At 47.9% G+C, this 14409-nt stretch overlaps 1 protein-coding gene across 1 annotated transcript; it reads left to right on the top strand.

Moving 5' to 3' along the window:
• Positions 1-1065: 1065 nt before the first annotated feature.
• On the top strand, positions 1066-13745 carry LOC144731191 (uncharacterized). Its single transcript, XM_078612163.1, has one exon. The coding sequence runs from the start codon at positions 3681-3683 to the stop codon at positions 6927-6929; it is 3249 nt and encodes a 1082-aa protein (XP_078468289.1). The 5' UTR covers positions 1066-3680; the 3' UTR covers positions 6930-13745.
• Positions 13746-14409: the final 664 nt, after the last annotated feature.

Here is a 14409-nt window from a genome sequence, read left to right as displayed (position 1 = left end):
AGTGTGGGAGGTTAGTGTGAGTGGTGTGTATGGTGAGTGTGGCTGGTGAGTGTGGCTGGTGAGTGTGGGTGGTGAGTGTGGCTGGTGAGTGTGGGTGGTGAGTGTGGGTGGTGAGTGTGGGTGGTGATTGTGGGTGGTGAGTGAGTGAGTGTGGTGAGTGTGGGTGGTGAGTGTCGTGTGGTGAGTGTGGGTGGTGAGTGTAGTGAGTGTGGGTGGTGAGGTGTTGTATTCTAGCCTTCTTCCATCATTGATATATAATGAATGAAAACACACCAAAGCGCAGCAAACTGCAAAACACCAGGTGTTGTAGTAATGAACGGGAGGAGGGCTAAGATGGCAGAATTGCAACCTTGCTTCAGGGATAGATAAGGCCTGATAAACGGGCACGTGTCACCTGCAAGGGCAGAGACAGTGGGAGAGTCAGCCAGACAGTTAAAGCAAAAAGCCCAACCATCTATGACCTCAGCACATGGGAGAATAATGGAACAGTGTCGACTCGAATGCAATGAAAGGAAGCAGAGGCGCCTTTGTCTGGATCACGGCCACAGAAGGCCGGGGGTCATCACTGATTGTGTGTTAGGGATTTCGAGCTCATTGGAACACGTGCACACAGAGAGGAGAAACACGCCTTGTTCTCTGCAACTGAAAGAGCCAAGATAAACTCAGCTCAAGGTTGTGTACACAGGAGAGGGGGCTGATTAACAACCACTGCACGTCTGAACGTGAGGGGGCCTTGTCCTGGAATTAATCACCCTCCCAGAGAAGAAGGTTGGATGACCACAGTGAGACGAGAATAGGGTGTTGTGTTACTCTCAAGGTTGCAGGCTCAGCTGAACAGCGAGGCTGCGGGGGTTACCAGAAGTTCGTGTTTGCCTAGTTAAGTCAAAAAGCTCAATTATTCTGTATTGCTATTAAAGTCACGTTAAAGTCGGAATTTAACAACAGGGTAGGCTCGACCCGAAGCATAACGGGATGAATCACCACCAGGTCGAAATAAAATACATAATAAAAGAGCGATGTTAAATCCAGGGTCGGAGAGAAAGAGAGATCCCGGCCGTCTTTGTATCCCCGCAGCGCGGGATATGAGAGTGTATACGCTCGGGGAAACCTCCACTTGAGTCAAGCACCACGATGGGAAATGACAGACCTTAGGTTAAATAGAATCATAACTGGGAAATGGTAAGGGACAAATGTTAAAACTTTTAATCATTTCTTCATGCGTCAGCAAGGGTCGGGGGGAGTGTGCCCCTCCCTCCAGGTGGTGCAACACGGACAGAGACGCCTGTGAGACGATTTGTAACGTCTGTGTTTTGGTTCATGAAGAAGGCCAAACAAGAGATAATATCGCACCCAGACAGAGAGACGACCTCGAGGCAATTTGTAACACCTGATTGTTTGCTCGTGGATTTTATGGAGGGAATATGACCACGGAAAATACCGTGGGTGATGCACACAAGGACACACGGACGTACGGACACACACATGAACACACCTACACACGGACAGATCCTGACACAGTAAATCAAAAGAAAACTCCGCCTTGTGGGCAGGACCCAAAGGGATTTTTCGGCATAAAAGAAAGGACTCTGAGCATTGGAAATCAGTTCGACCAGGAGAGTCAACTCACCACGAGTGCGACCAACGGGTCGACTCAGGAGCGAGCTCGACCGGGAGGGTCGGCTCGACTCATCTTGAGTTCGACCAGAAGGGTCAACTCACCAGCCGAGCTCGACCAGTGGGTCGGCTCAGGAGTTGACCGAGCGGGTCGACTCAAGGGCGAGCTGCGACTAACGGGTCGGCTCGACTCTTCAGCTTCTGGGACTCAGCCGAGTTCAAACGGCTCTCGGGGCTCGACTCAAGCGGCTCCCCATCTCCTCTGCAGGCGGGCAAGACCCGCTTGACAGCTCAACCTCTGCCGAGTCGGTTTCCCTGCTGCCGCGAGAATCGCGGTTTGGCGACGACGCTGCGAGCGAGCTGTGGGCGCCACCTACCGACCGGGTTCCGAATTACGACAGCGTATCGACGGACATCCGAACCAAGTTCACCGCGACAGAGGAGCGACTAATACGTATGACGCGCACCGCCCCCTCACCACACGACCACCAGGCGTCTGTTTGACATAAAGAACCGACTCCGAACACTGACTATTGAAGACAACTCTTACCACTCAAACCCACTCGAACCCATAAGCCATCCGTGGCTGTGAAGAAAACACTCGAGACCGAGTGATGGCCATCCGTCGTTTATAAGAGTATACGTAATTTTATCTTTAATATTTAGTGGGCTGTACTCTTAATCGCATAAATTCCCAACAGATCCATCAATACGAATTGATTCTTGGCACCTCCTTCCGCCGAGCAACGCTCACGTGGGGAGTGGTGGCCATCAGATCCTTAACAGGTGATCTGGTCCCCAATTAGTAAACTCTGTATAAGATAACGATCTTCGGAAAAGGAGCGCCGTTGCAGGCCTTTACTCCGAGCCATTCTGTTGTCAGATAACCTGCCGATGTATCTGTTGAGATTGGTGCCTTTAAGAATAATAACTGTCTTGATTGTGTTTTTATCGCCGTATAATCTTTCAAGTATCTTTCATTCATTAACGTTAAGGTTTTCTTAGCATAGTATTTGCATGTTTTAACGACTCTCTCTCACTAACAACCATCGCGTTACGCGGGATCCATGTGCCGTTGTCAAGTGAAATCAGACAATCATTGATGATACTGTATTGATGCCGTGTTGACGTTCCGGGATTGAGAGTTCGCATACTATATCATAGTTGAGGTTGAATTAGTAATAAATTGATTAATACAGAAGTGGTTGTGTGATTCTTTCCTGAAGTCTATGCATAAGATCTGCTTCTGTGTTGAGATCTGAACTTGGTGACCTTAATAAACACACTAACACATACTCAGTAAATGTTAAAGCGATAACGGGGCGAACCGGGGACCTAAAGATAAGCGAGAATGAGACGAACCTAGACAACGATGCCGAGTTAATCTAAGTTAATCTTGCATACTTACACCACACCTGCATAACTGCATAAGATTAATTGCCTTATTCCGATCGATAACCCACCCTCGTCACCGAGGCGGGGTCTGGTTATCATAACGACTGGCATTATCATAATTACTCCCACTCGCATAATTACTACAATTACCTCTCGAATTGGCATAATTAAATGTGCATAATTACATAATTAATACATTTCCGGATAATTACACATTTGGCCAAATTTCATTTGATTATTATTATTTTCACTGAATATTCATAACCCACATATACAACATAATAATTTCACCCACGCACGCATACAACACATCAAAATTTTCATACCCAACATATACAACATAATGGGGGCTCGGGTCCGGGATTTCTCGCAGACAGTTTGTGCATGAATTCAGGAACGAATCACTGTTGTGTTAATCAAAGTGGTGTGAACTAACGTTGCCTTGTGATTATAAACGGGGGTATACACGCGCTCTGAGGGGAAATACCAGAGTAGCAGAGTATAACAAAGACAGCTGGGCTGAAATTATTTGCTCGAGTTGAACTGACGCATCCTGTGATACAATTGTTTATAAGTGCTCTGAAGGGGAATTCTAGAGTAACTCACGCCGCACATGAGATGTTAGAATTAAGATACACTCTTAAGTCTATTAACCACACTACGTAATAGAGATGGCACAGGATTCACAGCATTCTGAGGTTGACACACCAACGCATAACACTGATACAGAGTGGACCTCTGAGGAGGAGATGGAATCTATGGAAAAACAATATCGGGAATTTGTGTTAAAACGTACTGGACGGACTGCTAGCCAGCAGACGGAGCAGAGAGATATATGGGAGGGGTGCCATACAGAAGATGTAAAGGCCCATAGAAGGAAACTACTTAAGGACGTGATGAAATGTGGCAAAGCCAAACGTGACGTAAAAATTGCAGAAATAGCGAGGGTAGACTCGTATCTCCTCGCACAGACAGACAGAGAAAGATTATGGAATGAGGAAAAATTTGAAAGGGAAAGACAAGAGAAACTGTCCTTAATGGAGCAGGTAAAGAATCTGCACGCCCTCGTGAGAGAGAAAGAATCCGCACTAAATGCACCAGTGAAACACCCAGACGCTGATACACAGAACACATACGGGAGTAACAATTTACCACACTCCGAGCCACGTGGACGTAGCCCAGGGCCAGATCCCACAATGAGTATGGCTACTGTGCAAAGCAATTTTGATGAAGTAACACCCTCGCAAATCGAGGAGAGAGAAGAGGAAATAATAATACAAACGGGAAAACATGAGGCCGACCACCCCAACGTTAGAGAGAGACAAATAATTAACCCTAAGTCATCAGGATACACTGTAATGATAGGGCGGAAAAGGGCGGAGCTGGTGCAAGACGGGAAACATGACCTAAACAGCACACCAGGCAGACGCACCTCGCACAAACACGACCAACACGACACGGGTAACAGGAGCTCACCAGAGAGACGCACATCACACAAGCATGAGCCATGGGATAAGCAGAAATCACCGAGCCAAGTTGACCCACGTTACAGGTGCAAAAGGCACTACAAAAGTTATGTTAAGCAGAGCCACCGTGGTGGTGACGGCTCATCTGACACTGACTCCTCTGACGATGACCAACACGACACGGATAACAGACACAGCTCACCAGAGAGACGCACCTCACGTAAACATTATCAACGCGACATGGGTAACAGACACAGCTCACCAGAGAGACGCACCTCACGTAAACATTATCAACGCGACATGGGTAACAGACACAGCTCACCAGAGAGACGCACCTCACGTAAACATTATCAACGCGACATGGGTAACAGACACAGCTCACCAGAGAGACGCACCTCACGTAAACATTATCAACGCGACAAGGGTAACAGAGAGAGTTCACCAGAGGGACGCATGACACGTAAATATCACCCACGCAAAATCACCCGCACCACAGATGAAAGAGACAGAAATCCCGATAACCATGAAGCACGAGACAAACATAAATACAACACCTCACCTAGCAGGCACCACACACGTAGTAGGCAGCATGAAGGTCAAGGACAAAAACACTCACCACATAGACACCGCTCAAGGAGACCACGCACACCAACCCACAAGCACGAATCACAAGACCCACGTAAGGAAAACAAGAGACACAAGCAACGGGACAGATACGAATCCTCGGACAGAGGGAGATCACGACACAGACATGGGAAACATGACAACAGTGATAGTAGAGACAAGGGTAGCTCAAGGGAGCACTCCTCAGGAACCGACACCACTGATGACGAACAACACACTTTTAACAGTAAGACACTAAAACTAATGGACAAAGCACTCGTGAGAATTCCCTACTTCGATCCACATAACAAGAACAGGGACATACACACTTACATAGCTACAGTAGAACAGGAGGCTAAGATCCGGGGTCTGGGTAAATCAGCAGAAAAGGCATGTTTATTATCAAGGAGCCTACATGAACCCGCCAGACCATGGGTAGCCTCCCTGCCAAATAGGGTGAAGAGTGACTTTAAACAATTGAGCCGAGCAGTAGTTAAGAGATTTGGGGAATACTCCACACTATCCGAAGGATTGAACGCGGCAAAGTTGATGACCCAGCGTGTAGATGAAGACCCACGAGATTATCTCCTACGCCTTAAGAAAGCATATTACGCAGGGGACGGGGACAATGCCCAGGGAGATAAGACAGTTTTAAAAGTGATGTTCTTTCAATCATTGAGACCTGAAATAGTGAGAATAGTAGGAATGATGTTGGACCCCGAGACTGCCTCCCTACGCCAGATTGAAAGCAAGGCCCACACGGCCTGGGTGAACGGACGGAAAACCACTAGCATAGCCAAAACCCACATCGTCACCAGAGATAAAGAATGCCTCGATCTGGAGGGAAGCGAATCTCCAAGGAATAATATTAGCGCCACACGGGGTGGACATGAATTCCCCCAGGAGAGGGCGCCTAACCCAATAGAATCAACACCCGTCCACAACACGCTGAATAGCGTTCCACGTGGGGGGAGGAACGAGGCCAGGAGAACCTGGCACTCACAGCCGCCACCACCATGGAATGCAGAAGAGGGCGGAGGCTGGAATTATGGAGGAGGAAAAGCGAGTGACGGGCCATACCTACCCCGCGGAGGCCGACGCCCACCAAACCAGTCACCATATCGTCCCCTACTGCCGCCTCCACTAACAATAGAGCATAGACCACCGTTAGCTAACAGGAATCGATATGCTCACCACATTAGGATGGAAAAAGAGCTCCTAGGGAGTATGAAGACTCCCATGCAAATAGCGAAGGGAAGAACACCAACTATACCCACACAGGAGGAGGACACACCCAGCGCAAAGGTAGCCCAAGTGAACGTAGGGAAGACAAGAAGCCCCGAAGCAATCACCGAAGTGGTACCAGAGGGAAAAGGGTACCATCTGGGGGAATTGATTCCCGTAGGACCAGTCGGACGAGTCCACGTGGAAGTAATACTGCAAGACACCCTGACCAGCCAGGGCCTTTGTGATACTGGAGCAGAAATATCCATGATATCCAGAGAATTATTTGACGAACTCCAGACTGCCCTCCAGAGGAAGAATGAAACACTACAGATGATGCCAAGTAACCTTACCTACTCAGGATGTGAAGGGACCCACATGCGACCATTGGGCAAAGTTATGACGAAGTTGACGTTCAACAAAATCAACATGAACCATCCCCTATATGTCGTACGGAACCCCGGAAAAGAGCTGATCATTGGGATAAAACTAATGAATCGCCTGAAACCCATTATGAACCTTGAATCCCGACAAATTTGGGCACAATCAATGCCGGAGCAACAAAGGGACTCAGAAGATGAAGACGTTATGAGAGACTCCACGGGAATCCAAGTGATAACACAATAGCTCAACGTCCTATCAACGACAATCAGGAACGAAGACGAGGACCCAGCAGGAATTCGAATCACTCAGCTAATGACTAACAGACTGAGAGAAGACCGAAAGGAAGCCGACTTAGAGTCAGTATCACCAAATGACCATCCCCTCATGGAGTATATACCGCCCCCTGGAGGCCAAACCTACGAACTGCAAACCGATGAAGGAAAACACAAGGGCAAGAGCGTATTACCCTCGGATGAAGCCAAGGCAACTCAACCGATAGTAACGCAAAAGGAACTTTCAACCGAGCCGCCCGAAACCACGAAGGCCTTGGACCCAGACCCAGGACAAGGAGTCTCCATAATAGAAGAACAAATCGAACAACAAATTGAAGCAGCAGACGCCCTCGAGAACGACACTCAACGAAATGAGCTTCGTCAACTGCTCCACAAATACCACTCCCTGTTCTCAGAAGACCCCTATGATTGCGGCAAAACCGACCTACACGTGGTATCTATTCCCACACTGGAAGGAGCGCCAGCGGTATATGTGAAACAATACAAGATTCCACTGGCTGCCTACGAATCAATCCAAGAAACCTTGGAGAACCTACTCAAGAAGAATATAATTCGAGAATGCAACTCAACCTACAACTCACCGATTTGGCCTGTATTGAAACCCACAGGCAAGTGGCGACTCACCATCGACTATAGGCAACTCAACAAAACGGTTCCCCTATCTCGATGGCCAATGGCAGAAATCGACCAGAATCTCAACCAAATAAAAGGCGCAAAAATTCTCACCACCATGGATCTATCAAATGGCTTCTGGACCATGCCCGTGAAAGAAGCGGATCAATACAAGTTGGCATTTACATTCAATGGAATACAGTATACTTGGAAACGATGTCCATTTGGATACTCAAATTCACCTGCGGACTTTAACATATTCCTACACAAGGCAATGGACGACGCAAAAGAGCGAGGTACCATCGTCTATGTCGACGATATACTGGTCAAGGACTCCTCCTGGGAAGGACACCTCGAGAGCCTCCAGCATACCCTCGAGCAGTTAAAGGAAGCAGGCGCAAAGATTTCAATACAAAAAGGACAGTGGGCACGCAAAAGGGTGGATTACCTCGGGCTCCAGGTCGGCACTGAGGGAATGTTACCCCAAACCAAAAGACTTGGAGCCCTCCTCGCACTCAAATCGCCCACCACAGTCACGACCCTTCGGAGCTTCTTAGGGATTTGCAACTACCTTCGACAGTTCGTGGACGACTACGCAGGAATCGTTCGACCCTTAGTCAAACTACTGCAAAAAGACGAACCATGGGAGTGGGGACAGGAACAGGAAGCCGCAGAAAAAGAATTAAAACGACAGATCACAGAGGCATCCTGCCTAGCATACCCAGAGAAAGGGAAAGAATACTACCTGGAGACCGCATACTCAGATCATAGTATCAGCTCGGTACTGTACCAGAGACAGGAAGCAGAGAAACGAGTTATTGCCTATGCCAGCAAAGCCCTCCGGGGAGTGGAGATGAAGTTCTCCGAGTGTGAGAAGGCGATATTTGGAAACATCTGGGCCATACAACATTTTCGGAACTTGTTGAACGGAGAGAAGATCATCCTGGAAACGAATCATGAATCCTTGGCATACCTCAACAGTAAGAAGATTCGAGAGGGCCGCGTAACCAGCAGCCGAATAGCCAGCTGGGCACTGACACTCCAAGGCCTACCAATCACAGTGAAATACGCAAAAAACAAGAAAAGTCCAATGGCCCAAGGTCTTGCCGATTTACATGATTGTACCTTTGACAGCGTATAAGCAGAGGACGTAAAGATACCTCCGGAGGACAACAGGTACTTGCCCTTCAGGAAGGAAACATGTGCCGACCTACCAGTGGTATACATCGATGGATGCTCCAAGATGAAGGAGAACAAGCTTCACGCTGGGTCAGGAGTCATTTGGGAAACTGGCCCACTCACAGGGATTCAAGAGGGATTTCAGCTGGGACCAAAGTCAAACCAGTATGCAGAGTTGGTCGGGGTATACATCGCTGTCCAAATGGCATCCGATAACCAAATACGGACCATGGTGGTGTGCACTGATTCCAACTACGTACAGCACAGCTTCCTGCACCACCTACCCATATGGAAAAAAAACGGGATGAAGAACCATAGGAATAGACCAATTCACCATCGAGAACTATTCGAGGCCATAGATAAGATGGTTCAGAACAAGGATATGAAGATATTTTGGAAGAAAGTCAAAGGGCACTCCAAGATACCTGGTCAAGAGAAAACTGGGAACGACCAAGCAGATGCCATAGCAAAAGTGGGAAGCCTGGAAGGCACCCCGTGGAAGCTAGAAGACCAAACCGACAGAGACGGACAACAAGAGTCGACGAACCAAGACATCGCCGTGATAAGACTGGTCACAAGAAGTGGGAAGAACCCGGCAGAAGCTGGAACCAGAGCCCAATTGAACAGTGCCCAGCCTTCCGAAGACCTGATCAGAATGCAACAAGAGGACGAAACACTAAAGACCCTCGCCGATCATATCCAAGATCCAGCAGGAAAACCGATCACTACTGACAACTTGAATGACAACAAAGAGCTCGAGGTCATGCATAGCCAAATCAAAAGGTTCTCAATGCGGAAAAGGCTACTGGTATATACAAACGAAAAAGACGGTCGACCTAGATGGGTAGTCCCCTCTCAATATCGGGAAATAATGTTACAACACGCCCACAATGAACCGTGCAGCGGCCACCGATGCGAGGTGAATACGGGACAGATGCTGCGACAGGTGGCCTACTGGCCAAAAATGGGGGAAGACATACACAAACATGTGTCCAACTGTCTCGTGTGTTGTAAGTACCAGCCAACGACCTCACAGCATAGGGCACCCCTACAGAGGAGGGGAACAGATTATCCTTGGTCCAACCTACAAATCGACTGGATAGGACCTGTCAACCGATCAACCAAAGGGAACAAGTACATGCTAACTGTGACCTGTGCATTCTCTAAATGGAAAGAGTGTTTACCAGCACCCAACAACACCGCGGAAACGACCGCTATCCTACTGATCAACCAAATATTCAGTAGATGGGGCCTACCGTCAACGATCGATTCAGACAAAGGAAGCCACTTCACAGCCGAGGTCATCACAGAAGTGTGGAAGATGTTGGGAGTAAAAAGACAATTACATGTCGCATACCATCCACAATCCTCAGGACAGGTGGAAAGAGCCAACAGGACCATCGTGAGCCTCCTAAAGAAATATGTGTCTACCACGGGCCGCGACTGGGATACGAAACTACCCCTAGTCTTGATGGCCATGCGAGCCACACCCAACCGAGCTACAGGCAGGACACCCTTCGAGATCATGACAGGGAGGCTAATGACCCTCCCAGTACACCTGTTATATGTCCCAGCGGAGGACGAGACCCCGACGGCAATGACGCCAACTGAATACCTGACGGGACTCAATAGTCACCTACAGAACACATTCGCTATGGTCAGGGACCAGTTGCAAGTAGAGGCTCAGGGGAGCAAAGCATACTATGACCAAAAAGCCAGCCACGCAGAATACCAGCTAGGAGACCAGGTGTGGTACCTCAATTACGAGAAAAGAAAACAGAAGTGCAGGAAATTCCTACCTTCCTGGACAGGACCACACGAGGTTGTTGACAAAATGTCCCCAGTAGTATATCAGCTAAAAATCACAAAGACAGGAAGAGAGCAGCAATACAAGTGGGTGCACATCAACCAAATCAAACCGTACCCTGTGCTGGTGGAGCAAGATAAGGAATAAAGGTAGGAAAAGGGGGGGGGGGACTAAACTAAGGGGCATATCACACTACAATAATGTGTAACATGTTTTCCAGGGAATGGCAGCCCTCCTGCTCACGCTCCTGCTAACGTACCTTGCCAAGCTAGCAGGGATAGAGCCAAGGCCTGATGATGCCACCCAAGAATAACCGTATAAACTATCTTTTTAACGATATCTCCTATAACACGTAGTCAATAGAATAATTTCTCCCTCCCTTATCGTTTTACCTTCCTTTAGAATTTTTTTTTGTCACATATAACCATGTAAGTTGTGACACGTACGCGCGCGTTGTAAGGAAATAGCAGCAAAACTTGAGGACAATTGATGGTTCATGATGGAAGAAGGGTATACATTTTTTTAAAAATGACCCGTGGCCATTTGACCACTGGCCATTTTTAAAAGGGCGGAATGTTGTATTCTAGCCTTCTTCCATCATTGATATATAATGAATGAAAACACACCAAAGCGCAGCAAACTGCAAAACACCAGGTGTTGTAGTAATGAACGGGAGGAGGGCTAAGATGGCAGAATTGCAACCTTGCTTCAGGGATAGATAAGGCCTGATAAACGGGCACGTGTCACCTGCAAGGGCAGAGACAGTGGGAGAGTCAACCAGACAGTTAAAGCAAAAAGCCCAACCATCTATGACCTCAGCACATGGGAGAATAATGGAACAGTGTCGACTCGAATGCAATGAAAGGAAGCAGAGGCGCCTTTGTCTGGATCACGGCCACAGAAGACCGGGGGTCATCACTGATTGTGTGTTAGGGATTTCGAGCTAATTGGAACACGTGCACACAGAGAGGAGAAACACGCCTTGTTCTCTGCAGCTGAAAGAGCCAAGATAAACTCAGCTCAAGGTTGTGTACACAGGAGAGGGGGCTGATTAACAACCACTGCACGTCTGAACGTGAGGGGGCCTTGTCCTGGAATTAATCACCCTCCCAGAGAAGAAGGTTGGATGACCACAGTGAGACGAGAATAGGGTGTTGTGTTACTCTCAAGGTTGCAGGCTCAGCTGAACAGCGAGGCTGCGGGGGTTACCAGAAGTTCGTGTTTGCCTAGTTAAGTCAAAAAGCTCAATTATTCTGTATTGCTATTAAAGTCACGTTAAAGTCGGAATTTAACAACAGGGTAGGCTCGACCCGAAGCATAACGGGATGAATCACCACCAGGTCGAAATAAAATACATAATAAAAGAGCGATGTTAAATCCAGGATCGGAGAGAAAGGGAGATCCCGGCCGTCTTTGTATCCCCGCAGCGCGGGATATGAGAGTGTATACGCTCGGGGAAACCTCCACTTGAGTCAAGCACCACGATGGGAAATGACAGACCTTAGGTTAAATAGAATCATAACTGGGAAATGGTAAGGGACAAATGTTAAAACTTTTAATCATTTCTTCATGCGTCAGCAAGGGTCGGGGGGAGTGTGCCCCTCCCTCCAGGTGGTGCAACACGGACAGAGACGCCTGTGAGACGATTTGTAACGTCTGTGTTTTGGTTCATGAAGTAGGCCAAACAAGAGATAATATCGCACCCAGACAGAGAGACGACCTCGAGGCAATTTGTAACACCTGATTGTTTGCTCGTGGATTTTATGGAGGGAATATGACCACGGAAAATACCGTGGGTGATGCACACAAGGACACACGGACGTACGGACACACACATGAACACACCTACACACGGACAGATCCTGACACAGTAAATCAAAAGAAAACCCCGCCTTGTGGGCAGGACCCAAAGGGATTTTTCGGCATAAAAGAAAGGACTCTGAGCATTGGAAATCAGTTCGACCAGGAGAGTCAACTCACCACGAGTGCGACCAACGGGTCGACTCAGGAGCGAGCTCGACCGGGAGGGTCGGCTCGACTCATCTTGAGTTCGACCAGAAGGGTCAACTCACCAGCCGAGCTCGACCAGTGGGTCGGCTCAGGAGTTGACCGAGCGGGTCGACTCAAGGGCGAGCTGCGACTAACGGGTCGGCTCGACTCTTCAGCTTCTGGGACTCAGCCGAGTTCAAACGGCTCTCGGGGCTCGACTCAAGCGACTCCCCATCTCCTCTGCAGGCGGGCAAGACCCGCTTGACAGCTCAACCTCTGCCGAGTCGGTTTCCCTGCTGCCGCGAGAATCGCGGTTTGGCGACGACGCTGCGAGCGAGCTGTGGGCGCCACCTACCGACCGGGTTCCGAATTACGACAGCGTATCGACGGACATCCGAACCAAGTTCACCGCGACAGAGGAGCGACTAATACGTATGACGCGCACCGCCCCCTCACCACACGACCACCAGGCGTCTGTTTGACATAAAGAACCGACTCCGAACACTGACTATTGAAGACAACTCTTACCACTCAAACCCACTCGAACCCATAAGCCATCCGTGGCTGTGAAGAAAACACTCGAGACCGAGTGATGGCCATCCGTCGTTTATAAGAGTATACGTAATTTTATCTTTAATATTTAGTGGGCTGTACTCTTAATCGCATAAATTCCCAACAGATCCATCAATACGAATTGATTCTTGGCACCTCCTTCCGCCGAGCAACGCTCACGTGGGGAGTGGTGGCCATCAGATCCTTAACAGGTGATCTGGTCCCCAATTAGTAAACTCTGTATAAAATAACGATCTTCAGAAAAGGAGCGCCGTTGCAGGCCTTTACTCCGAGCCATTCTGTTGTCAGATAACCTGCCGATGTATCTGTTGAGATTGGTGCCTTTAAGAATAATAACTGTCTTGATTGTGTTTTTATCGCCGTATAATCTTTCAAGTATCTTTCATTCATTAACGTTAAGGTTTTCTTAGCATAGTATTTGCATGTTTTAACGACTCTCTCTCACTAACAACCATCGCGTTACGCGGGATCCATGTGCCGTTGTCAAGTGAAATCAGACAATCATTGATGATACTGTATTGATGCCGTGTTGACGTTCCGGGATTGAGAGTTCGCATACTATATCATAGTTGAGGTTGAATTAGTAATAAATTGATTAATACAGAAGTGGTTGTGTGATTCTTTCCTGAAGTCTATGCATAAGATCTGCTTCTGCGTTGAGATCTGAACTTGGTGACCTTAATAAACACACTAACACATACTCAGTAAATGTTAAAGCGATAACGGGGCGAACCGGGGACCTAAAGATAAGCGAGAATGAGACGAACCTAGACAACGATGCCGAGTTAATCTAAGTTAATCTTGCATACTTACACCACACCTGCATAACTGCATAAAATTAATTGCCTTATTCCGATCGATAACCCACCCTCGTCACCGAGGCGGGGTCTGGTTATCATAACGACTGGCATTATCATAATTACTCCCACTCGCATAATTACTACAATTACCTCTCGAATTGGCATAATTAAATGTGCATAATTACATAATTAATACATTTCCGGATGATTACACATTTGGCCAAATTTCATTTGATTATTATTATTTTCACTGAATATTCATAACCCACATATACAACATAATAATTTCACCCACGCACGCATACAACACATCAAAATTTTCATACCCAACATATACAACAGAGGGTAGGTGGTGAGTGAGTGTGGTGAGTGTGGGTGGTGAGTGTGGGTGATGAGTGTGGTGTGGTGAGTGTGGCTGGTGAGTGAGTGTGGTGAGTGTGAGTGGTGAGTGAGGTGTGGTGAGTGTGGGT

The sequence above is a fragment of the Lampetra planeri genome, chromosome 38 (assembly GCF_965212315.1).
Source record: "Lampetra planeri chromosome 38, kcLamPlan1.2.h2, whole genome shotgun sequence".
In the NCBI taxonomy this organism is placed as follows: Eukaryota; Metazoa; Chordata; class Hyperoartia; order Petromyzontiformes; family Petromyzontidae; genus Lampetra; species Lampetra planeri.
Note: the sequence above shows the minus strand (reverse complement) of the source record. Positions and strands in the feature narration are given on the sequence as shown.